The sequence below is a fragment of the Lacerta agilis genome, chromosome 14 (assembly GCF_009819535.1).
Source record: "Lacerta agilis isolate rLacAgi1 chromosome 14, rLacAgi1.pri, whole genome shotgun sequence".
Classification (NCBI taxonomy): Eukaryota; Metazoa; Chordata; class Lepidosauria; order Squamata; family Lacertidae; genus Lacerta; species Lacerta agilis.
The window spans coordinates 19,905,512-19,933,218 of record NC_046325.1 but is presented as its reverse complement, the minus strand read 5'-3'; the positions used below and the strand labels follow the sequence as shown (position 1 = coordinate 19,933,218).

The following is a 27,707-nucleotide window of genomic DNA, read 5'->3' as shown; positions in this document are numbered from 1 at the left end:
AGTTAGAATGGTGACTTTAGTTATCTTGCTGCTGGCCTTGCTTCCTCACATGGCATGTACAGATCACATCGTTCAGTGCAGGATGCGTTTTCCACAGCCTCCGGTTCACGTGTACCATCAGAAAGGAGACTTCATCATTGGTGGCATTGTCCATCATGCCAGCATTGTCGCCAGTGAAATCCTCTTCATGAAAGAACCCCTGCCAACACTGACAGAATCATTTTAGTAAGGCCTTTGATTATTGTTTGCTTTTCTTTCTGTTTATTTTGTTACTGGGCTAATGAGTTGCAGCCTGAGAAAACTGTTAATGCAGTTATGGCAGGGTAGTCAATCTGGTAACCTCCACATTGTAGTTGTTAGTCTACAGTTCCCACCAGCTCCAGTCAGGATTGCCAAAGGTCAGAAATTATGAGAGCTGGAGGTCAACATTTTGAGGAGTAAGATTAACTACCCCTTAGCACAAGGGAATGCTAAGAAAATAGACTTTTTTTCTTCAAGAGTCAAGAGCTAGGACTGGGAATTTTATGGCTTCAGTGTTTCAGCTCCTTTGCTAACTCACCAAACCAAAGGCTATAGAATCCCATAGTCTGGGTTCCAGGGCTGCAACATTCCTTGAATGCAAGGATTTCAGTCAGGAAGGGATAAAAGTGGGGGCAGGTTTCGTATTAAAGGGACTAAAAACTGCTCTTTGGTACGTTATACCAAAATGAATTTGATGGTGTGGGCAAAATTAAAGATTAGCAAGGAAAGGTTTCTAAAACAATGTGAGTTTCAAAAGTTTAAAGTTTGGAAATCTCTCTCAAGATTGCTTTAGGGATACCATCCTGTCCAGGAGATGCCTTTAATGTCAATTCCAAGATTTGGGATAAACATGCATTGTTCTTCTTACTTAGATGTGTTATAAATCCGTAGCTTAATTTACACTTTGGTGCCATCTGTATCTGATAGGAGGCAGTCTGTTCCTTAGGGGCAAGATAAGGGGTCTTCACCATCTATTACCCATCTTTTTTATACATATTTATTGAAACTCAGAATCAGGAACTCTAGTCTTTAAATTTGTTTTACAAAATGAGAGTTGGGGTCAAATGGAGTTGGTCCCAGGATGCCTGCTCAGTCCAGTATATATGAACCAAAACAGGCTATCTATGAGCTTCATGCTTTAGATAAATAGATAGAAAAATAGATAGAAGTGTATATTTTCAATGCCATTCAGTTTAGTAAACAATATCTAAAGAAATACCCTGCTCAGAAGGCACAGTGTGTGTCATGTTCTGAACTTGAATACTGGTATTGCTTGTCTCTTAGGGCAAAGGGTGCTTCAAGAAACAGAATATACAAATACTTTTATAGTAAATAAATTTAGGAGGCATAAAACACAGTGGTAATAATTAAACTAAGTATGGACTATCATTCTAAACTCTTGTTCTAGTGTAGTGCCTAAATATTACCAACACATCACGGCCTTGGCCTTTGCAGTAAAGGAGATCAATGAAAACCCTCAGATCTTACCCAATCTCACTGTGGGCTTCCACATCTATGACAGCTATGATAATGCAAGAAGGACCTATCATGCCACAATGTTACTGCTATCAGCGCCAGAAAGATTTATTCCTAACTACCTATGTGGCAACCAGAAAAATCTAGTAGCAGTCATTGGGTCACGGGAAGCACAGATTTCTATCAATGTGGCAAGTCTCTTGAATAACTATAAGGTTCCTCAGGTAGTATTTCTGTATGTGTGGGGGTGAGTGGTATGGGATTTTAACCTACAATCACAGTTTATTGATTTATTGATTCAAAGATATTAATTTTTGTCTTGGAAATAAAGAGACAAATTTTAAAAAAAAGTTTACAAGTCTCAAATCCATATTAAGACACACACAAAAAAGTTTAAGAGAACAGTGCTGTTCCCTAACATGGTGGGGTGGATTTTTTTTGGGGGGGGGGAAATGTGCTTCAAAGTTGTTTTAAAGGTATGATGTGTAGGCAGCCATTGTAGACCTCACTGAGGTAATTGGACTGATGGTCCCTCCTAATATAAGGAAGTTTCATGTGTTCCTAAAGAGCTTGAGAAAGGTCTGTTTCATTTCTAGACTGACAGAAGTATGCTTAGAATTGAATCTAACTTGAAATTTGCAGTCCGTTATTTCACATATTTCACATGTACATCACTACACACAAATACGTGAGCATAAAGAACAGATTCTTACTTTATTTTGAAAATGTACTTATCAGAAAGTTGGTGTAGTGTAGCAATTTAAGAATGAAAATTTTGAGCCAGTAAGTCTTCAGTTCATTCTTCCTTCAGCTATGGACACACCTGCCAGCCTATATTCTTTCAGTCATAGCTTCCTATCTGGAGAAAGGGAATAATACATTCCAGATAGCTTACATTACTGTAATGTTGTAAAGATTGCTATTGTGTATATGTTGAATTCAATGCATTCTTCCTCCAATGACAGAAGGCATCCAATAGTGGAATTGGGAGGGAGGTATTTCGGACATTTCCTCCTGCCCTCTGTCACCCCCACACTTCACAAATATCTACTCTGGGTGATGTCAGCCAATCTTCTGGAACAGATTTAAGTAAGTGTAGAGTTAGGGTGAGGGCAGGGAGAATTGACCATAATTGACTCCCTTCCACTGTCGCTAAGATGTTACTTCCATTAGTAGAGGTGAAAAGAAGGGATTCCAACCTATATACTGTACACTATTCTGAACTCTTCAATGTACCACATAAATTCTACCATAATTGTATATCTCCCCTCATCTCTCAATCTCCTTTAGTTCACATATGGCTCTGTTCCACTGATGTACAATGAAGTTATAGGTCTTTACTTCTACCAGATGGTTCCTCAGCAATCCCTACAATATACAGGGATTGTCTCTTTGCTCCTTCATTTCAGGTGGACATGGATTGGAGTCCTTACAATGGATGATGAAAGTGGTGAAAGTTTTTTGCAAACTGCATTGCCACTGTTCTCCCGGAAGGGTGTGTGCTTTTCCTTCATTAAAAAAGTGCCTACGTTACATTCTGACTCTGAACTTAGCAACATACTAGAAGATGGGGCAAAACTACACAACACTGTAGTGAACAGCAAGGCCAATGTTGTTGTGTTTTATGGAGAATCTATGGTTATTTTGAGGTGGTTTCCATATTATTCAGGAGTACAACCACCAAGACTACCGAAAGGTATAGTGTGGATAATGACAGCTGAGATGGAACTCATTTCATTGGTCTATCAAAGGGACTGGGAAACAGAAATATTCCATGGTGTCCTGTCCTTCAGCATACACTCCAATGACCTACCAGGATTCAAAACATTTATTGAGGGACGAAATCCTTCCAGGGCAAAAGGATATGGATTCATCAGACAATTCTGGCAAGAGGCCTTTGGTTGTGTGTTTCCAGATGCAGATGTGGGAGATGTGATGGGAGATATCTGCACTGGCAAGGAGAAACTGGAGAGCCTTCCAGCACCATTTTTTGAAACGAGTATGACAGGCTATAGCTACAACATCTACAATGCTGTCTATGCTGCCGCTCATGCTTTAAATGCCATGTCCTCATCTAGATTCAAACACAGAACAGTGGAAAGAAGAGAACTGCAACATCAAAACCAACAGTTTGGACAGGTAATGGGTTCAACATCTTCAAGTGGCATAGAGCCACAGTAGACCCTAATCTCTATAAGAAAATCCTCCCCAATTCTTCCAAAGTATTGTTTTTCCATCTTTCTTCATCTCCCATCAACTAGTAGTAAAGTAGCAGCGCATCACCCTTCACATCCTTCCTCTTTGATTCCATTCAACTTAGTATAGGAACAGTATACATTGTTCAAATATTTCTAGTTCATGCAGGGTATCCTTCTGTGGTCATTAATATGAGGTATACAGGTATAGGTGAAGAGATAAAAGGCCCAATTTCTGTCACTCTTCCTGGGTGATCTCTATTTCTCTGTATGAGCCCACTTTCTAGCTCAATAATAATAAATGTGGTGCCCTCTGGACATTGTTGGACTGCTGGTCCCATCATCCCAAGCCATTGGCTATGTTGGCTTTCCATTGTTTTTAAAATATTTGTCTTTTATATGTAAAATCAACGTGAGGCTTCCATGTAAAGGAACAAAGTCAAAATTGATGAGGGTGATGATGATGTCACAGTTATTTTCTTGATTAATCTATTTTTTTTAAATAAGATTTTATTGATTTTCCATATAAACAAACAGAAAAACAATACACAGATACACAAATGCAACATACAATTTTTAAAACAAACTAAACATACAACATCTATATCAAAACATCTACCTCCCTTTACTTTTTGCAAATAAAAGGAATTCTTATTCCAGATCTTCTATAAAAGACTTCCCCCGTTTTCTCTCCTTTGCCTTCATTGCTAATATACTTTGATAACATCCATTTTTAACTTTAAAATCCATTATCCACCTCCACTATTGTTTAAATATTCCAATAAATTTCTTTATCTTGAAAATCCTTCAGATATCATTTCTATAGTTCAAAATCATTAAGACTTAACATCTTATAATATAACATAATAATTCTTAAATCAAATCTTAAGTTTTCCTTGTTTAAACTGCTGCTGATAAACAAACACATATCTCTCCACTAGTTCAAAATCATAAAGTCTTAACACGCTGTCTTCAGGGTACCATAAATCCATCCTGATTATACTTCTAGCATTTTCACCCTATCCCCCTTCTAACCATTTTCCTGAACCCTCCCAGGCTCACCCACCAGTCGTCTTTGCATCTCCCTCCATCATTTTTATTTAGTGCCAGCTCATAGTTCATAAACTTCCCCCCTGGGAGCTTCGGGGAACACCAACTCTCATCTTCCAGCAATTCCACTTCATAGTCCACATTATCTTCCGCTTGTGCCTTTAAAAATCTTCTCACCTTTCTTTCAGCCAAAGTATCAGCCCTGTGTCTCTCACTCCACCCGGGCTTTCCGTCTCCTTGGGGTTGCACAGTCTCTTTGTTGCAAATCTCCATTAATCCCTGCAGTTCCCTGGCGAAGTTTGCTTCCAGTTTATCAAAGTCCTCCCAAAGCTGACTGTTTTCTCTTGATCCATAAAACATTTCTTTGAGGTTCAATCTTATCCAAGCCATTTTCTGATTCATCAATTCAAGATTTAAAAGAATTGTCTTTTGTTCCTGGGTGGTGCCCGGATCTAAAACCAGTTTGAAAACGAAAGCGAGCATGGTCGAAGGAGATAAAGGGTGTCAAGTGTCAGTAATTTTCCATCCTCGACTGTTAGTTTCTCAGCGCCATTTTCCCCTGAGGCAGAGTGCCAAGAAAGACCCAGAAGTCACAAAAGAGATATTTCCATAGTCTTCAATCCCCTCGCAGGGACTTAATCCGTCTCAACTATCACAGTACTTCAAAGCAACATTGTAATTAGCAATGCAGCTGCAGTTTCTTAAGACTTAGTTATCTTCTCTGCACAACAAAGGGAAGGGACGGGCTTCCTTTTGACATCCCTTCCGGTTGCCAATTGTTAAATTGTATTCCAATTAATTCCGTACTTACTGCAGCCAGGATTTTTTCTTTTTTTTCTTTAAATTGACAGGAAATGCTTGGTGCTCGAGTCTGGCGAAATCGCTGCTTTGATCTCCGGGGGGGGGGTGCATCCGTCTCTTCAGTCCCGTGTCGGAGCTCCGCTCGCTTGATTTCCCCCCCTTACGAGGGTCAATCAAGAGCAGAGACGGCACGTCTGGGACCCACGAGACCACGGTCCACGGGACGCTCTTCCCGTGGCTTTAAGGGGCCCTTGGCGCAGGCAAGGAAACCCCTAGAACCCCTCGGAGAGCCGGAGCTGTTCAGCTCCCGTCCGCCATCAACCGGCACCAAACAGGAAGTCTATTTTCTTGATTAATCTAATATCCTCTTCCCCTGTCTCTGAAGAGTGAGTTCTCAAGAAGAGTGAGTACATGACGAATAATTCCCTGCTCAAAAACCATACTCAGCATTATACATTAATATCATCCTGTTGCATTTTCTAAACTCTTGCATTTTCCTCCTCACTCTAGCTGCATCACTTTCTCAGAAGTGTCTCATTTAACAACAGCAGTGGTGACAAGGTTGCCTTTGACCAGCATGGGGATTTAGTAGCTGGATTTGATGTGGTTAACTGGATTGTTTCTTCAAATCAAACATTTCATAGAGTGAAAGTTGGGAGGGTAGATCCCAACCAAGTGTTCACCATCAACGAGGATGACATAGCATGGTACTACTGGTTTAACCAGGTAGGCTACAATTGCAGCCATTTGAGGAGATATCCAATTCTGGTTCTGATATCCAAATTTAATTTAATAAAAAATAAAGAAGCTGGATAAAATACTGAAGGTTTGGTTTTTGTGGTGTTTTTCTTTAAAAAGAAAAGAAAAGACATGATAGAGGAAATAAATGGGGTTCCACAAGCTCCTGTGATTGTTTTCCTATTGCCCTTATTATTTCTCTACTGGCTTAGCTATATAACATATCGTAATCTATGCCATTTAACATCCACAAAGGCACTTTTCCTCCCTCCTCTCTCCCTAAATCTGTTCCACAATACTTTGGAGCAGATAGACAAGGGTGTGATAGGCCAGGGAAAGAGAGAAGGTCTGCTAAACAAGCAGCTGGCAGATAAATCTAGTTGGCTATCTCTCAGAGGGCTGGTCCATTTTGCTAGTGTAAAAATTAACATATATACAGGTGAAACTCAAAAAAATTAGAATATCATTGAAAAGTCCATTTATGTAAGCAATTGCTTTCATTAGCTACTGGAGTTTAATACATGAGATAGACTCATGACACGCAAAGCGAAATATGTCAAGCCTTTGTTTGTTATATTGTGATGATTATGGTGTACAGCTGATGAAAACCCCAAAGTTGAAATTGTTAATTTGGGGTTCTCATCAGCTGTACGCCATAATCATCGCAATTATAACAATAAAGGCTTGGCATCTCTTGCTTTGCATGTCATGAGTCTATCTGATATATTAGTTTCACCTTTTAAGTTGAATTACTGAAAGAAATGAACCTTTCCATGATATTCTAATTTTTTTGAGTTTCACCTGTAGGTATGATGCAGCACTGTAATTATTATGTTAATAGAGAAAAGCAGCACTTGCTTGTAACACTGAATATATTACTGGCAGGAAGTATGAACAGAAGAAATGACCCCCAAAATATAATGATTCCAAATATTGTTTTGCTCTCTCATTTATGAATTAGTCACAGCCTCTTTCTTTATGTACTGAGAGGTGCCATCCTGGTTTTAGAAAGAAAGTGAAGGAGGGGGAACCATTTTGCTGCTACAATTGCACCCCATGTCCTGAAGGGAAGATTTCAGACCAGGAGGGTAAGAATTATGCATCTACTACACTATATTATAAAATACAACTTCTCTGGCTGAAAATCAAAGGGAAGTGCCTTTAAGATTATGGCTATATCAAATTCCAATGTTCGAAAGGGAATTGAAATCTTTGTTATGATGAGGCTTTGAGGGAACAACTGCTGAAGGAGAAACAATCTGGTGTGTGTGCCTCAGGTTATTCAGAACAGATTCCATCAATAAGAATGACAATACAATAAAAAATAAAAATAAAACAATATTTAAATCTTTAAAAACTGTTTAAAATTTCTGAAGACAGTAGAATGCAATACATTTGAAGCACATTCAAAAACAGATAGAACTAATTCATGTTTTTGGATAGGCCTATGCGGGTGGCGCTGTGGGTTAAACCACAGAGCCTAGGGCTTGCTGATCAGAAGGCCGGCGGTTCGAATCCCTGCGATGGGGTGAGATCCCATTGTTCGGTCCCAGCTTCTGCCCACCTAGCAGTTCGAAAGCATGTCAAAAGTGCAAGTATATGAATAGGTACCGCTCTGGCGGGAAGGTAAACGGCGTTTCCGTGCGCTGCTCTGGTTCACCAGAAGCAGCTTAGTCATGCTGCCCACATGACCCGGAAGCTGTACGCCGGCTCCCTCGACCAGTAACACGAGATGAGTGCCGCAACCCCAGAGTCGGACACGACTGGACCTAATGGTCAGGGGTCCCTTTACTTTTACCTTACTGCAACAAAAAGGTTTTCAGCAGGCATTTAAAGGAACAGACCTTCCAAGTTTTCTTAATTTCCAGGAACAGGCCTCAATTTAGCGAAGCCTCCTCCTGTCCCAGGTCCTTCCCAGTCTGCTCTGCCCTCTTCATACCCCTTCTGATCCCGAGAGACCATGGAGGGGAGGGGAGCTGGTCACAGTAGGAGGGGGTGACCCCCTGGCTTCTTCAGCAGCCAGCCTAATTTCTGCCTCTTGGCCTCCCTCCTTTCCTGCCTCTGATTCCAGACTGCTTTCTGCCACAGACTCTTTCTACTCACTAAACCCTGTTACTTCTTTAGCTTCTGATAGCTAATCTTCCCAGTCTTCTCCCTCTAAGCACTCATCGTCATCCCACCACCAGTCCCCAGGTTCTGAGTCTTCTTCCCTTGGGGCTTTCCCAGATCGTGCCTCCCACCCCTCCCATGCATCCAGCAAATCCATGACATTATATGACAATATTCTGTCTGATTTGGGCCTGATCATTGTGCCACAACTAGGCTGCAACAGCAACGTGCTGAATCCGAAGCTGGCTCTGATGCTGGCAATCTGCAAATATATAGGATTTCCCCCCCTCAGTTTCTGCTATGGCAGTTCTATAGATGCATATTCATTTAACCGCTCCAGAAAGATAAGATAATGTTGATTTAGAACTACAAAGCTTTATGCGATGAAATCATCCATGAACTATTTCTTGGTAAACTCTAAATCTATCCTGCAAGGTGAACACAAACCGTACTAAAGGAACCAATTGCAGCTGCTTTTTGGAGTAAGACAGCATACTTTCCCCCCCCCCCCAGACATGAACTGACGGTAATAAATGCTTAGAAGAAGAATATCCAAACAACAACCGGGATGTGTGTATTCCCAAGGATATAAGCTTCTTGACTTATGGAGAACCTTGGGGGGCGGTTTTAGCCTGTTTTGCTCTTTTCCTTTTCTGTGATCACAGCCCGGTGTTCTGGGAAATTTATGAGGCACCACAACACACCCATTTGTCAAAGCCAACAATCGGGACCTCACCTATGCTCTCCTCATCTCCCTCCTGCTCTGCTTCCTTCTGCACTGCTATTCATTGGAAGCCTGTTAAAGTGTGTGTCTCCTCCGACAAACTGCTTTTGGCATTACTTCTCAGTGGCTGTTTTCTTGTGTGTTGGCAAAACCATCACAGTTGTTCTGGCTTTTATGGCCACCAAACCAGGATCCAAGATGAGGAAGTGGGTGGGGAAGAGAACAACCACTTCCATTGTGGTTTCCTGCTCCCTTATTCAAGCAGCTGTCTGTACTGTGGCTGGGATTTTCACCCCCATTCCCAGATGTTGACACACACTCGTTGACTAAAGAAGTTATTCTAGAATGTAATGAGGGATCTGTCACTATGTTTTACTGTGTCCTGGGCTACATGGGCTTCCTGGCTATTGTCAGCTTTATTGCAGCTTTCCTTGCCAGGAAGTTACCTGACAGTTTCAATGAAGCGAAGTTCATCACTTTCAGTATGCTGGTCTTTTGCAGTGTTTGGATATCTTTCTTTCCAAGCTACCTCAGTACCAAGGGGAAATATATGGTTGCTGTGGAGATCTTCTCTATTTTAGCCTCCAGTGTTGGTTTGCTGAGTTGCATCTTTGCCCCGAAATGCTACATATTTTATTGCGGCCTGAGCTGAACAACAGGGAACATCTAATAAGAAATAAGGCCTGAAAATTTTGAATGTACGCATCATTTGCTATAGTTTTAACTCTGAAGATATGTGTCTGTGTGCTCAGCAGAATGTTGTAAGAGTTTCCCACTCAGCAATGGTATATACATTTTTCAATAAAAGTAGGAGAGTATGTATCCCAGCCCTATATTTTACTGTTCTTACTTTTTAAGCAGCTCTTTTTAAACCCTATAATATTCCTTTTAAATTGTTCTCTAATAGTAGTTGCTAAGGAAACTCTCAGAGCAAATGTCCTTGGGTCATGTGATGGGGTAATGAGTCTGATGTCTCATGCATTGGGCATATAGCACCATATATCCTTACCACCATAGATCAATCGATGACAGGATGTGGTTTGTCTGTTTATTACTAAACTTTATATCACATCCATCATTAATGTATCACAGTGTGGGTAACAAACAACAAAAATCAACATATCAGCTAAAAAGTAGAGGAAATAATCTTTATACTCTGGATTCTCTTCAGATTGTATAAATCTTTTGGATCTCTATAACAAGATGAACCATCCTTCAGGTACCATACTCTGTCACTCTGTCAAGTTTTTTAATCAGAAAGTCTGGTGAAAAGGGGAATGTATTTATCCGGCCAATGTCAGTGCCAGTCTAAAGCATGAGAGAAGGTGTTTCACACCTAGGGTGTCACCACTCAGAAGGCCCTACTTGTAATAAACTGTAAAGCATATGAGAATCTTTAGTTACAGTTGATGGTTGGAGCTAAACCACAAGCCCAGGCTTGGACAACATGCTAAGCCAAATCATTGCTTTGCTCACTGCAGTGCAGCAGTAGAATAATAAGAGAGGAGCAAAGTGGCCAGGAGCCCATACATTCATGCATTCACACTGAGCCATGATTGTCAGGCCATAGTAACAATGGACTCTGGTGTTGAGTTATGATGTCTCTGTATTCAAAATGGGTCATCTGAGAAATAATGCAGGTATTATCATACTAAGGGCAAGAAGGTTGTAGTTTGCCCATACTTGTACATTTCTTAGCTATGCAGAAGTATATGTTTGCAAAATAAATATAAGAATCAACTGTGAGATAAGAACCTGTGCATTTACAACATAGTGAGGGCAGTTGAGCCTATACATAGAGAAAGTGACCAATAGTACCCAAAGGTCACACAGATTGTGTGAGCCTCTACCATAGCTGTCAACTTGTCCTTTTTAAAAGGGAAATTCCCTTATTCCGAATAGGATTCCTCACAAGAAAAGGGAAAAGTTGACAGCTACGGTCTCTACGGTTGAGAAGTTAAGAAACTGAATATGAGCAAAATAAGGTGTCAGTAGAAAACAATCCAACCTCCAAAGCAACATTAATGCCACTTGCCCATGAGGTCACACAGGACCAAATTGTTTTGAAGTCAGGAGTCTCCTATTGGTGTTCTGCTTCTGCTTGAAAAAGTTAATAAATATCTTGTCTACTTTGCTTTTTCTTGTTTATTAAAGATATGTTCTCTAAACTTTAATCACCATGTCTTGGGTGTGTTTGGGGGGGGGGGGGTTTCCTGGGAACATATGGCATGAGGTAAGGAGGAATTTCTCCCCTACACTATACAGGGATTGTTCATCTCCAAAACTCCCCCTTCCACTCTCTTTCTCTCACTATTCAGCTATAGAATGTTGTCCTCAAGCCCTGTCTAACTCAGTACAAAGAGAACCAAACATTTCTTAAACCAGTCTAATGAGGAAGGAAAACTTCTGTGCAGAATATGCGACAAACAAATTTTCTTCAGCAATTCCATGAGAAATTGACTTAATAATTACTGTTCTCTTTCCCCAAGGACTGTAATTAAACCTCTGCTTCTCAAAAACCCTTGTGGCATTTCAGTAGCCACTAGTAAAGCTAATAGACTGTGGGGGGGGAGTGTTTTTCATATGCACAATACCATTTAGAGCTATGAAGAAGGAGTGGGCAGAGGCAAGAATCTATATTCTGATCTTGGATACCCAGGGTTCAGGCCTTTCAGCAGAATGTGCCATTCAAATCAGTCTCTTATGGTATTGTTGTAGAAGAAATAAGAGATCTCTTCCAGTGGCAACATTTGTACTCATCCCCAGGATGCCAGTTTTAGTTGTTTTGCTGCTGGTACTGTTTCCTCACATGGTGTGCAATGCTCACATGTTTAGATGCAGTATTTGTGTTCCTCACCCTCCACTTCATACATATCATCAGGCAGGAGACTTGATCATTGGTGCTGTTGTTTCTCACTTTGGCATTGTAACCGAGTCAATGATTTTCTTCACTGAAGAACCCCCACCAACGTTATTGCAGGAGCTTGTGTAAGGTTTCATTCTCATTTGTTTTGTCATTGCAATTATCAGTCCCAGCAGTCCATTCAGAGTTGGGGTTTATCAGCACAGGTCAGGGATTTAGAACTGTCACAGTGTAGGCCAGATATATTCTGCAGCTGGTCCTCTGGTACTCCTCCTGCCCGTTAGCTGTTCTGCAGATATAAGGCCTTTTAAGTGTGCAACTGATGCTCTTTCCACTGCAAGAAGTTCTGCTGCCAAGAAGATCAAAACAGAGGAGGTTGAAATGATGAGGTCTCAGCAGAGAGGCGGGCTGTTTCTTGCAAATACAGGGGTGGGGTGGGAATCCGACATGTATTTTGCAATTGCATACATTCAATTCTCAGAGATGCGGGTGGCGCTGTGGGTTAAACCACAGAGCCTAAGGCTTGCCGATCAGAAGGTCGGCGGTTCAGATCCCTGTGATTGGGTGAGCTCCTGTTGCTAAGTCCCTGCTCCTGCCAACCTAGCAGTTTGAAAGCACTTCAAAGTGCAAGTAGATAAATAGGTACCGCTCCGGAGGGAAGGTAAATGGCGTTTCCTTGCGCTGCTCTGGTTCGCCAGAAGCGGCTTAGTCTTGCTGGCCACATGACCCGGAAGCTGTACGCCTGCTCCTTTGGCCAATAAAACAAGATGAGCGCTGCAACCCCAGTGTCGTCTGCGACTGGACCTAATGGTCAGGGGTCCCTTTACCTTTACATTCAATTCTCAAAATGCAATTGCATATTGAATGTTGAGGCTTTGAATACATGTAGAGGATGGCTTACAGTTCAACTGCACCTTTGCATTATTTGTATTCTACTGGGATTATGGTACTCTTATTGCACAGTCAGAATTTATAAATGGCATTGGAAATCTTTTCCTTTTTAAAACTTTGTTTATAAAGCAAGTCTATAAAAATGAAAATTGAAATAATAATAATAATTAATAATAAATAATAATAGGGTATATACCTCTGTTTCTATAGGAAATAAGCTTTGGTGTTTCCATATGTGTGTGATTGCTGTGTGTCTGGCTCTGCTTGCTATTGTAATGCATTCCTAAATAGCTTTTCAATGGGGTAATACAGTTAGCCTGAGAAAAGTTTCCCACATCTGATCGAGGAGGCAGAAATGTGTAATATGCTAACGTAAAGCAACAGTTTGGAACTTAAGGATTTCAAGGAACAATGCTGAATTTACTGTTCTGGAGTCAAATTGGTTTGCAAAACTGGATTTAACTCAGGATTTTTAATCCTGTCCTTCAGTAGACTTGTCATTTATTGACTTCATATAAACCACATTAAACTAAAGACTACCTTAACTAAAATAAGAGTGTATCCAACTAAGTTCTGTTCAAAGAATGGTATTCCATTCTAATCTTAACACAGAGTAGATCCATTGAAGGTAATGGAGATGACTAAGTAAGGCACCTTAATTTCAATGGATCTACTCTGAGTAGAATTTAATTAGATACAATATAGAGTCAGTGTGGTGTAGTGTTAGCGTACCATGAAGCTCACTTCTAATTTACCTCACATGGTTGTTGTGGGGATTAAATGAAGAGGGGGGAAACCAGGGCTATTTTCTAGGTGGAACTCATTGGAACTCAGGTGGGCGCCATTGCTATTATAAGAGAACAAGGGAGGTATGCATTGTGAGTTCTGGCACCTCTTTTTCTAGAAAAATAGCACTAGGGGAAACCATGTATGTCACCTTGAGCTCTTGGAAGAAAATGGTAGGAAGGAAATGTTGTGTGTGTGTGTGTGTGTGTGAGAGAGAGAGAGAGAGAGAGAGAGAGAGAGAGAGAGAGAGAGAGAGAGAGAGATTTAATGAGTTTAAAAGCCTAAATGCAACAATAAGGGCACAGATTAGCACAGAACACAGTGCCAATACTTAAACTAAGTGTGGATGTTCTTGCATGTAATATCCTTCTGGTACAAAACACAACTCTCGTTCTAGTGTACTACCTAAGTATTATCAGAATATCCTGGCCTTGGCATTTGCAGTGAAGGAGATCAATGAAAACCCTGAGATCTTACCCAATCTTACTTTGGGTTTCCACATCTATGACAGCTATGACAATGCAAGGAGGACCTATCATGCCACATTGCTACTGCTATCAGCAGTAAAGAGATTTCTTCCTAACTATGTATGTGACATTCAGCAAAATCTAATAGCAATCATTGGAGGATTGGAACCCCAAATTTCTCTTAATGTGGCAACCATACTGGATCTATAAGATTCCACAGGTAAGACATCATGTGTGGTGGTGGTTTGAGTATTCAACTCACACTTTCTTCGGTCTTCCAGATTTGTGTATGTGTGCATAATTAAAAGACAGAAAAAGTGTTTTGGACCTCATGCTATGGATCTTAGAAAAATAAGACTACATGTACAGATAAAGGACAATAGTATTTATAGTGTGTTCATAAATTACACAAACACATGCACACACAGTTTGTGTTTCCAGTGTTCAAGTGGGTAAGCTTGGACTTTTATCCCATTCAGAATTTTATAAAAAAAATTGCTATTCTATTTGTATTTTGGGATGCGGGTGGCGCTGTGGTCTAAACCACTGAGCCTAGGGCTTGCCGATCAGAAGGTTGGCGGTTCGAATCCCCGTGACAGGGTGCGCTCCCGTTGTTCGGTCCCAGCTCCTGCCCACCTAGCAGTTCGAAAGCACATAAAAGTGCAAGTAGATAAATTTGTATTTTATTTATAATTTTCATTTAGAACAAATATATTTCAACAACAGTTCAGCAATAATTCTAACATTTCAAACATCGACTTCCCTCCCCCTCTTACTTTAGTTCCTTAAATTTATTTTCATCATTCCCTGCATAGTCCAAATTATCTCAATTTATTCTTTAGTTCATCTCTTTTCATATATGTTTTTGAAACTGCAAGTTTCTACAATAATCCTGCCAATGTCTTCATCTGTTTGCAATTTGTTTGTAAATATTCAATAAACCATTTCCACTCCTTTATAAAAAGTTTGTTGTCTTGATTTCTTACTCTTCCAGTAAGTTTCGCCATTAATTTCTGTAGCCATTCTTCTCTCATCAGAACTTCTTCTTCCTTCCATTTTTGGGGAAACAAATTTTTGCAGTTGCATACATAAATAAATTTCTATACTGTTTAGGTAGCTCTGACCCCTTAATCCCCAAGAGAAAAGCTTCTGATTTTTTGTTGTTGTTGTTTTTTACAAATGTTACCTTAAACATTTTTTTCAGTTCATTATATTCATTATATACATTTCCGAGTAAGCTTTAACCTTATTACAAGACCACCACATATGGGAAAAGGTGCCTTCTTTCTCTTTACATTTCCAACACTTGCTCAATTTTGATTTATACATTTTTGCCTGTCTACTAGGTGTTAGGTACCATATATAACATTTTCATATCATTTTCTCTTAAACCATAACATGTTGTAAATTTCATATCCATATTCCACAATCGTTCCCATGCTTCCATTTCTATGTTATGACCAATCTATTGCCCAGTGTCTCATTGATGATTTCAATTGTTCATTTTTGTCTCCCATTCCAATTAATTTTTTTCACCCTCCTCTCTTAGCAAATTTTTATAGTTACCCAATTTTCCTCCTCCTCTCTATGGCATCAAATGGTGAAAGCCAAAGTGGTGTTTTCGACTCCAGTAAAGTTTTATATTTATCCCATACTCTGTACAGATTTTTCCTAATTATATTCAGAAATTAAAATAGTGTTCTTCCCTTTTTCTTTCTTGCAACCAGCATGTAGAATGAGTATTGTTGGAACCACTTTTGTGTTATGCTTGTATTTTATATTAGTAGTAAATATTATTTTATTATAACTACAACTACTACAACTAATGACTAGTGCTTTCTGCAAACCACTTCTGCATGAACAGGCCACCTGCCAACCCCAGATCATCTGTAGGAAGGAGGTGTATTTCACAAAGTAGACCATAATTTTGACTGAAGCAAAATAAAGACTCAAAACATGAGTAACTTATATTCAGGTGAGATAGATTGTTCAGCCTATGCAGCTAGTGTAAATTTTTTGACTAGACACTCATTGTTATGAGTGTTTTGTAATGCTTTTAAGGATACAAACATTTTTTAATTTAATTTGGAAAGCCTTGTATCTGAATATTAGTGAAAAGAATAGCCATTTTGAGCCAATAAAGCCCAGCAGAGTTCCTCTCTCAGACATAAGCCCATGAAACTGGAGTTGGCCAGACACAGATTCAGAGCAATAACATGCATTTACTTTACAGGGTTGTTACAAGGATTGTTGGCACAATGTATGCAAATTGCTATGAAAAGTGTAAGCTGGTTTATAAATACTGCTTATTTCCCTTCATGCATCTCTCCTTAGGTCATATATGGTTCCACTCCAGTAATGAATGATAAAACCCCAGGCCTTTCCTTCTACCAGATGGTCCCTCAGGAAGCCCATCAGTATGTAGGGATTCTTACTTTGCTCCTACATTTCAAGTGGACATGGATTGGGATCCTTATTATGGATGATGAGAATGGAGAAAGATTTGTGCAAGCTGTGTTTGCCGAATTTTACCAGAAAGGTGTCTGTTTTGCCTTCATAGAAAGAGCCCCCAAATTCAGTTCTGTCGTTCAGTTTGATGGTGTGCTACAACAGAGTGCAAAATATATGACCGAATCATGGGCAGCAAAGCTAACACAGTGCTTTTCTATGGAGATTCTTATTCCATGGTGGTTCTGAGATGGTTGTTGTATCTACCAGCAATAGAGCATGTTGTAAACCAACCCAAAGGAAGAGTGTGGATAATGACAGCTCAGATGGAACTCGTTTCTTTTCCCTATCAAAGGTATTGGGATACAGAAATAATCCATGGTGCTCTGTCTTTCATGATTCACTCGAATGATCCACCAGGATTCAAGACATTTGCTCAGAGAAGAAACCCTTCCAGCACAAAAGAAGATGGGTTTATCAGAGACTTCTGGCACCAAGTCTTTGACTGCAATCTCCCAAATACTACTGTGGGTGAAGTGGATGGGAATATGTGCACTGGGAAAGAGAAGCTAGAGAGTCTTCCAGAGATCTTCTTTGAGATGAGCATGACTGGTCACAGCTACAGCATCTACAATGCTGTGTACGCAGTGGCACACGCTTTGCATGCCATATCATCTTCAAGAACCTTTGCAGAAAAAGAGTACTGAACTTCCATAATCAAGATTCATGGCAGGTAATGGGCTCAACACCCTCACATAGCAGAGCTCCATATCTGTGGCTGTTTCACCAGTCTCTTAACTTTGTAGCAAACTCTCTAACCAATTTCTTCGACTGTTCACATCACCTCCCCATCAGTTAACAATTTTTTTGGTTTTTTTATTAAAAATTTATAAGATTTTCCAATTACAAGCACAAATCATTATATGGTTAAACTTTTCATACTCCCCCCTCTCCCACCAAGGGGAGCAAAATATCCAAACCCCTCTCTCACGGGAGTACATAAAATTATTCCACGTTTGTTGTTGTTGTTCAGTCGTTCAGTCGTGTCTGCTCTTAGTGCCCCCATGGACCAGAGCACACCAGCACGCCTATCCTTCACTGCCTCTCGCAGTTTGGCCAAACTCATGTTAGTAGCTTCGAGAACACTGTCCAACCATCTCATCCTCTGTCGTCCCCTTCTCCTTGTGCCCTCCATCTTTCCCAACATCAGGGTCTTTCCCAGGGAGTCTTCTCTTCTCATGAGGTGGCCAAAGTACTGGAGCCTCAACTTCAGGATCTGTCCTTCTAGTGAGCATTCAGGGCTGATTTCATTGAGAATGGATAGGTTTGATCTTCTTGCAGTCCATGGGACTCTCAAGGGTCTCCTCCAGCACCATAATTCAAAAGCATCAATTCTTCGGCGATCAGCCTTCTTTATGGTCCAGCTCTTACTTCCGTACATTACTACTGGGAAAACCATAGCTTTAACTATATGGACCTTTGTCGGCAAGGTGATGTCTTTGCTTTTTAAGATGCTGTCTAGGTTTGTCATTGCTTTTCTCCCAAGAAGCAGGCGTCTTCTAATTTCGTGACTGCTGTCACCATCTGCAGTGATCATGGAACCCAAGAAAGTGAAATCTCTCACTGCCTCCATTTCTTCCCCTTCTATTTGCCAGGAGGTGATGGAACCAGTGGCCATGATCTTAGTTTTTTTGATGTTGAGCTTCAGACCAATATCAAAAAAACTGAGATCATGGCCACTGGTCCCATTCCACGTTTGACCTCATATTATACTAAAGTCATTGCTTAAACCCAACCCCTTTCCTGGGCCAGGTATTCATACATTCAACAAAATCATTTCTTACACTGACTTCCCCAAGTCCCCCCCCCCGTTGACTTCAAAGTAACATATATTTCCAGTTTTCCTCACATCTTCCAAACCTAATTTAAAACCAAATTTCTTTCCTCCTTAACACCTTTATTAACATTTATATTCCATAATTATTTACTAAACTTTCTTTTCTTCCTCAGCTTCATTGTACTTCTGCACCTTCCTAATTCCACAACCAATTTTATCCCCCTTCCCTCCTTTTGGCCTCAAAAATTTGGCTGATTTTTATTACTTAACATTTTCCGTTGTCCAGTGTCCATATCCATTTGTCCAATCCATGTAAAACTAAAATACCATATAATAGGTCCAGTCTTATTAACCTACTCCAACCCTTTCAAAAGTCCCAACCCAAAAGTCAGAAATTGCTGGTTCTTGTTCCTGTCCATCCTCTTGCAGCCTCGCCACACTCTCCCAATAGAATTGCATAGCACTGGATAGTTGCATTATTTCCTCTTCCTCCTGAACCTCGACTTCTTCCCTCCTAACCGCGACATTGTCCATTTCCTTTTGCACAGTAGATTCCTTTGTTGTCTCTTCATTGATTTTTCCTTATTCCTTTGGCATTATCATTAACTCCTCCAAACTGTCATTAGTCTCAAATTCTTTATTTGTGAAGTCGCTTCTCCAACCATCTGACCCCAGCACTGCATCCTTCAATTAACTGCTGCATAAGTTCCAAGGGTTTTTTTTTCTGAAACTCCGGTGTCCACTTTCGCTTTGCCATGCTCAAGGTCGAAAAACAACTTTCCAGTCGAAACAAACTTATTTCCTTTCTGCCATCGGCGCCATTTTACTTAATTCTTGCCAAATTTTTCAAGACCCCAGGAAAAAGGGGTATATATTTCCCGAACCAATCAGTCAAACCAATCTCAAATCCAAATTCCCTTCAACAGGAAAATCAGTTACAAAAGTCTTCTTTGTTTCACGCTTTTGACAGCAGCTTCGGATATACAGTAGCACTGTCTCTTGCTGTGTCAACCATCAGGGAATGACCTCCGTGTTTTAATTCCCTTCCAAGCCAAATTTCAAGAAATTTTTCTTTGATAAACGGGTACTTGCAGAGCCCAATAGATCCTAATCGTGGTGGAATTGGGCACTCCTTCTGCCAGCAGCCGCTACTTCACACAGAGGGGGTAGAGATGATCCACAATACCCAGCCTCGACCCCGCTCGCTCCGGCAGCCCTTACTAGGGCTTACTGAAGAGTAGGGGAGGCTCTGGGGGTATCCGCAGGATCCATGCCTCCAGCACGCTCTTCCTGGAGTTTTTTGGGGGGTTGCAGCGTAGTTGTGACTTCCCCTCCCCCCTCAGTGAAGGAGAAACCTCAGAGCCGAGGTTTCTCCCGACTGTGCAGCTCAACGGCCAACCGGAAGTCCCCCATCAGTTAACAATGAAAGAGTAATATACACTTTTGTCAGCCTCTTTTTTCTTGCATCCAAGCGGCCTTTTAACTATTTAGACCCTTGGACTATCTAGCTCAGTCTTCTCGGCGCTGATAGTTGTTCTAAAGAATTTTGGGCAGCTGTCTTTCTTGGACCTACCTGGAGATGCCAGAGAGTGAACAGTTAGGTCTTTGCATACAAAACCTGTGTTCTACTGTGTTCTAAATGTGTGCTACCACCCAAACAGTGCATATATTGCTGTGACCTTAGAAGCATTAAAATGTGATATACTGTATGTTACAAATGTGCAGTAAATCTGTGCTGGGGCTCAATAATGATTGTATCTCACTCTGAGTCAAACTACAATGTCAGAAAAGCTTCCCCAGTCTTTCAGTAATTTGTGCTTTTCTGAGAAAAAACATATTTGCGTTCTTATATTTAGGTTTCTCTACTCTAGTTCAATGGGCTTTGCAAGAAATAAGTCTATTTGCTGCTTTTGGAGCAGTAAAGTGTTATGGTTAAGCAAGGAAGTAGAAACTTTTCCCCCCAATGTAAAATCCTTATTACCTTATTAAAAAACTGTCCACTACTCTGCCTAACCACAGAAATATTTCTTCTGCAGAAGGAGGCCTCCCAAGACTTACCAGGGTCAACAAACCAATGAAAAACCCAGGTCTCCTTTTTGGTTTCCTGAAATGCATTTCAGTTGAACTCTCCCCACCCCCCCCACCCCACACACCACACACTCTCCCTGTCCATTTTTCCAGTGTGCTCATCTTGGAACTGGTATTTGGATCCTCACAGATCCCCCCAAATAGAAAAATAGTTTGAAAGCAGCTAGTATTACCTTTCCTCTTACCTGAAAGCTTCCTGGAATGATTTAATGTAATGTAAAGGTGGGATACTCTGACTGGCAGGAGGGATCACCTGCCAAATCAGGCCCATACAAGAAGAGATATGGGCAAGTAAATGATGACTAAATGATGACATATTCCACCTGGGACATAACATGGGTCAATTTGGGTGGACTGTCTGAGAACAAAGGAATATAGAACTGGAGGCTAGATGGCCCCCACAATCAGATGCAGAGTGACATAGAAAAGGGAGGACATCACAGCATAGCTGTCAACTTTTCCCTTTTTTTAAAGAGAAATTCCCTTATTCCGAATAGGATTCCTCGCAAGAAAAGGGAAAAGTTGACAGCTATGCATCACAGCTCTCTTCCAGTAATCTTCCAGTAAGGGTGCAAATACACAAGACCTGACCCCAACTTCTTCACACCTGTAGTTCAAGCACAGCTGTTAAGACATTGGTGCATCTGTTTGATAGACTTTCTTGTACCTGAATCATCACATGTTTTAATAGTATTATCACCCGAACAAAGAGTTTATTTCATTTATTGTATTTCTATGCCTCTTTTCATTCAAATGAATATCTACTTACAAACAATAAATAAAATAACATAATAGAACATCACCAAATACAGCATAAATCATATAAATAATGATACAAAGAATGACTCCGACATAGTTCTCCCCCTACCAATAGACTATAGTATAGAGCAGTGTTTTTCAACCTTTTTTGGGCAAAGGCACACTTGTTTCATGAAAAAAATCACGAGGCACACCACCATTAGAAAATGTTAAAACAATTAACTCTGTGCCTATATTGACATATATAAAGTAATTCTCTTGAATTTTTCAATTTTTCCTACGGCACACCAGGCAACATCTCGCGGCACACTAGTGTGCCGCGGAACAGTGGTTGAAAAACACTGGTATAGAGCATCCTGTTGCCCTTTTCTGATATACTGACTTCGCTTTTTCAACCTAGCTCCATCACTTTCTGAGAGGTATTTCATTTAACAACACTGCTGGGGATGAGGTTTCCTTCAATCACAACGGGGAATTGGCAGCTGGATTTGATCTTATCAACTTGATCGCTTCTGCAAACAAATCCTTTCGCAGAGTGCACATCGGGAGGATCGACCCCAAAGCTCCTCCAGAGCAAGTTTTCAGCATCAATGAGAGTGCCATAACATGGCCCAACTGGTTTAATCAGGTAGGATCCAACAGCTGGCAGTTTGGAAAATCTTTCGATTTTGCATGGAAATACTTGTGAATAAAAATTATTGCATTAGACAATGATAATGAATGCCTATAAAATGCTGGTTGTTAATTGGAAGAAGCACAGTGCATATGTCACATTACCAGAATCAAAAAAAGCCCCTCAGAGTTTAGGGCACATGGAGGTAGATAATCCAGACTAGCATTCCTTTCCTGATCATTTATCCTACATCAAGTGTCAGTCTCTGCCTTCATTTGGACTCTCTTCCGTTCACCTGTCAATTTCTCTCTCTGAAGGTTATATGACATCTGGATGAGCTGGCATTCTCTCACCAAACCCACCCTTGCCAACCTACAGCCCCTCAAGTCTGAATATTAGTATGGCCACTTGCAAGAAAGCAGCTGACCTATCAGATTCTATGGGATGCCTGTGTTGGGCAAGTTAGGTTCTATATGTTTCTGCCCCAATTTTATGTTCTTCACTTTATTAACTGAGAAATGTTTTTTGGGGAAATTGATATATATGCTACTTTATTTATTTTTATATATTCAATTATATCGCCTGTTATCAATGAAACTGTGACACAGTTGCTCAAAACTGTGATGCCCAGGAGGATTGAAACTAGATTGAAAGTAGAAAGAAAGCAGACACAAAAACAAGTAAATATTATACTACAGTGGTGCCCCGCTAGACGAAAATAATTCGTTCTATGAGTGTCTTCGTAGAGCAAATTTTTTGTCTAGCGAAGCGGAAATGCAGCGCGGAGGTTTCTGCGCTGAAATTCCCCCCCCCGTCTTGCAAGGCATTCGTCTAGCGGGGCACCACTGTATAGGATAATGAGCACTCACACTATATTGTGGGTGCCTTTTGCAGGATCGCATGCAGTGCTACAGTTCCCAGGGAACTTGCTAGTAGACAGGGGCTGGCCTGCTTCTCAGTATATTATTCAGAGGTTCACACCCAGCCTCAGCTTTAAGTATCATTTTCTGGGAAGTGGGGACAGACCCATTATAAATAGGGGAGGAGCTGGTATTAGCCAGGCAGTCGGCTCTGGAGATTCACCCTCCCTTTCTTAATGTTTATTGTTTACAGGTTAACTTTTTCTTCCTGTTTAGCAGGCACTACTACGGTCTGTGACTGGTTGCTGTTGAAGGACCGGGAAGAAATTTTCCTGCATTGGCAGGTTTTGTCTTCCCTGTAGCAATTCATCACAACTTTGGTGGCTATAGCCTTGGGTGGAATCCTTTAGTCTTTCTTCCCTATAATGGGGGGGGGGGGGTTGAAGTGGTGACACCCCCCAGCGGCGGCGATTCCACAGTCCCCTTTTAAAGGAGTTACATAAATTGGTGTCACTGGCCATACACTGAAAGGTTGTCAGTGAACTACCCTGTGTGCGGGGATATGGGGTTGGCTGTCTGCCTACACTTACCTCGCACAGAGCACCCCCATATCCCATTTACCCTGATGAGCCCCACTTCCTTGGCTGGGGGGCTGGGGGAGATACATGCCAAGGCCTAAGCCTAAGCCAAGGTCTTCCTACATTTGGAAGTTTAATAAAGTTGTGGCCTAATTTTAATTAATACATTGTAGTCTTTATTTCCTTTCCCACATTCCCTGGGGGCTGGGGCTGTCACACCTGGTCACGCAAAATGAACGTGAAAGAGTACCTATGTATATATGAAAATCCAAGCCACATTATACCAGTATATAATATTTATACTATTAGTAATAGTTCTTAACTATCGGTGTTCTTAACACCGATTTGCATTTATTATTGGGTGCTGTATTAAGCATTGCCTCTAATTGCAACAAATTGTATACTTCAAAGATTGTTTCAACCTAGAATCAATGGCGAAACTTCCACATAGGAAGAAAAGGAGGTAATAAATTTATACAGAACTGGTTGACAAAAATAGGAACTTAATTTTGTAACTTTAAAAAAAAAGATAAAGAAAAGTAAGACAGACTGTAGGCTATCAAATGCTGTCTGTTGAACACATTCACATATGAATGGAATATAGTATCTCTTTAGTAAGATAAGGAAAGACCCTCCAAACCTCCAGATTCCTTCTTCTCAAGACTATGGTTCTTTTTTTTTTTGTTAATGGGTTAGACACAGCCTCTTTCTGTCTGCACTGAGAGTTGCCGTCCTGGTTCTAGCAAGAAAGCGAAAGATGGAGAGCCATTTTGTTGCTATGATTGCATTCCATGCCCAGTAGGGAAGATTTCAGACCAGAAAGGTAAGAATTAAACTGTAAAGATTTAGAAAACATAAAGTCCGTGCTTCGGAGAATTGACATGTAAAAGAGGATTGCTTTTCTTTAGTGCTTGGAATATGAGTGCTTGGAATATGATGGAAAGGATTTGTTTTGAATGGCTATGAAGAAGCCATTGAAGAGTGAAGAAACTAGTGTGTGATTGAAAATCACTTCCCATTATTATGTTGTTGTTGTTCAGTCGTGTCCGACTCTTCGTGACCCCATGGACCAGGGCACGCCAGGCACGCCTATCCTTCACTGCCTCCCGCAGTTTGGCCAAACTCATGTTAGTAGCTTCAAGAACACTGTCCAACCATCTCATCCTCTGTCGTCCCCTTCTCCTTGTGCCCTCCATCTTTCCCAACATCAGGGTCTTTTCCAGGGAGTCTTCTCTCTCTCATTAGGTGGCCAAAGTACTGGAGCCTCAACTTCAGGATCTGTCCTTCTAGTGAGCACTCAGGGCCGATTTCCTTGAGAATGGATAGGTTTGACCTATCAGATTCTTAAACCTAGACAGATTCTTAAAAAGCAAAGACATCACCTTGCCGACAAAGGTCTGTATAGTTAAAGCTATGGTTTTCCCAGTAGTAATGTACGGAAGTGAGAGCTGGACCATCAAGAAGGCTGATCGCCGAAGAATTGATGCTTTTGAATTATGGTGCTGGAGGAGACCCTTGAGAGTCCCATGGACTGCAAGAAGATCAAACCCATTATTATAGCATTACTATATGTGTGTTCCTTGCTGTTTTTCTTTTCATATGTATGCAGAAATTGTATATATTTGTCCTATTTCATGAAATCTGCAAAGTTGGGGGGGAGTCAGGGACTATTCAAATTGCTTTTAAAACCCAATATTCATTTAACACCTCCATAATTCTAAAATATTTAAACCAGTGTTGCAAAATTCCACAGTACCACAATGGAATACAGTTTGTAATTTTGAATAAATTGCATGGATCAGATTTCTGGCATGTTTCTGAAACCAAGACCATCTTTTCCTCTTCAGACAGGAATGAGTGTCACAAATGCAAAGATGAAAACTATCCAAACAAAAACCGGGATTTCTGTATTCCTAAGATTGTAACCTTCTTGTCCTACGAAGAACCTTTGGGGCTCAGTTTAACATGTTTTGCCGTTTCCTTTGCTCTTAATACAGCTCTGGTGCTAGGAACATTTATGAAGCACCATGACACTCCCATAGTCATAGCAAACAACAGGAACCTCACTTACACTCTCCTCATCTCACTTCTGTTCTGCTTCCTTTGTGCATTGCTATTTATTGGCCAGCCTCAGAAGGTGACATGTCTCCTCCGACAAACTGCTTTTGGTGTCATCTTCTCTGTTGCTGTTTCTTGTGTGCTGGCAAAAACCATCACAGTGGTTCTGGCTTTCATGGCCACCAAACCAGGATCCAGGATGAGGAAGTGGCTAGGAAAAAGACTGACCAACTCCATTGTTCTTTTCTGTTCTTTTGTCCAGGTAGGCATTTGTATTGTGTGGCTGGCAACATCTCCCCCGTACCCGGATGTAGACATGCAGTCAATGACTGAAGAAATTGTAGTAGAATGTAATGAGGGGTCTGTGATAATGTTTTACTGTGTCCTCATCTACATGGGCTGCCTGGCAATTATCAGTTCCACTGTGGCTTTCCTTGCCAGGAAGTTACCTGACAGTTTCAATGAAGCCAAGTTTATCACTTTCAGCATGTTGGTTTTTTGCAGTGTTTGGCTGTCCTTTATTCCCTCCTACCTGAGCACCAAAGGAAAATACATGGTAGCTGTGGAGATCTTCTCTATTTTAGCCTCCAGTGCTGGGATTCTGGTGTGCATCTTTGCCCCAAAATGTTATATTATTTTGTTAAGGCCTGAAATGAACAACAAGGAACAGCTTGTAAGAAGGAAAAAATGAAGAATTTAAATCTGTAATTTGATACACATCAGGGTGGGGAATTTCTGGTTTGCAGACCAGTCTTCATCCACCAGAGAATCTAATTTGGCCTGCCAGGCCATTTGCACAAAACTGTGGACAGCTCCCCATCAATTGGTGTCACTGATGGAAAGGGATTAATATTGCATAGGCTTCCCCATCCTGCAGGGAATATAATTACACAGCTTGAATAGTGTTTTATCTTTGCTCTGCTGATGTAGAGAGGCAATATAAGTGGGAAATGGGGACTTGAAGGGGAAGAATTGCAGATACTTTTGAAAGCTCCCTCCCTCTTACCCTTTAAGTTCTTAATCTCAGGAAACATGAAGAAGGTTTGTGAAGGTTTTTGTGAATCTTCTCTCTTTTATGACCCCACCTTGTTCTGATCTTCCTTCCCTTCCAAATGAACATCTTATGAGTGCAGGAAGAGTTGGAAGAGTTGATTCCACTGCCTTTGCTTGTGCAACCTACTTCTCCTTCCCACTAAAGGAGAAAGAAAGGCCACATATAGTAAGTCCATCTTAAGCTCTTAGCAAAAGCACCCTTTGAAGCAGCCTCCATCCTCACCTTCAAAGCAGGAAAACCCAGTGTTTACCATTGAATCGCAGCACACTTCAGCCAAGTTTTCCACACATTGACGTTTGTGTCTATTTTGTGGTAAAGAGTGGATTTCCCCAGGGGAAGCAGTGGGGGAAAGGGAAAACTCCTTGGATTCGTGCCTAGAAAGCATGGGACAAGTGGAAAACTGCTCTAAGAAGAGCCCTAGGTCTTGATGACAATGAACCATAGTGTGAAGAAAGTACAAAATTGGTTACTAACTGAGCCCACATGATCCTGTCTCCTCTGTTTGGGATAAGTAGCTATAAGCCTTTCATCCTTAACATTTAGGCCAACTATATAGCTGGGAATGTAGTTAATTTTGACTAGATGATTGGTACAGTTTTAGTGACTCAATGTATAATTTAGCAATGGTTAAATTGCATCCATTTTTAATCTTGCATGTGGTGATCTTGCAATTCAGAGTGCTGGTTTGAACCTATAAGGCCTTAAACGGCTCAGAACTGCAATACCTCTCCCCATATAATCTGACCTGGACTCTGTGTTCATCATCTGAGCCCTTTTTCATGTGCCTCTTCCATGTGTGATCCAGAGGTTGGCAACATGAGAATGGGCTTACTTCGCAGTGGCTCCCTGCTTATGGAATGCTCTGCTCAGGAAATTACATCTGGCCACTTTCATTATACGCCTTCCAGGCAAAAATGTTCCTCTTTAACCAGGCCTTTGGATGATCAATATTCTACAGCATTTAAAGTGTGCTGGGTGTGTGTGTGTGTGTGTGTTGCTATTTTGTTATTGTTGTTGTTTAAACTATTTACTTGTGTTTCTATCTTGTGAAAACGTTTACAAATGATTTCACTGTCTTTTCACTTCATCTATATGATCTCTTAAGTCAATCAGAGTCAACCTTCCATTAATTCTTCTTCTGCAGCAAGGATGGGTAACTTTTAAGCCACCAGTTTCTCTTGTTTTCACCCAGCATGATCATTGGTCAGAGATGATGGGTATTGTAGTCGAACAACACATGGAGGACACCTCACTACCGGTAGTTATCATTGCCCTCTCCATTCTACAGTTT

At 40.8% G+C, this 27,707-nt stretch overlaps 1 protein-coding gene across 1 annotated transcript; it reads left to right on the top strand.

Annotated features, from left to right (window-relative positions):
* Positions 1 to 82: 82 nt before the first annotated feature.
* LOC117057567 (vomeronasal type-2 receptor 26-like) lies at positions 83 to 26,053 on the top strand. The gene is made up of 7 exons (XM_033168413.1): positions 83 to 225; positions 1,430 to 1,721; positions 2,788 to 3,636; positions 6,054 to 6,269; positions 21,654 to 21,881; positions 24,001 to 24,127; positions 25,152 to 26,053. Exons 1-7 carry the CDS (start codon positions 83 to 85, stop codon positions 26,051 to 26,053), a joined length of 2,757 nt encoding a protein of 918 aa, XP_033024304.1.
* The last annotated feature ends 1,654 nt before the right edge of the window (positions 26,054 to 27,707 follow it).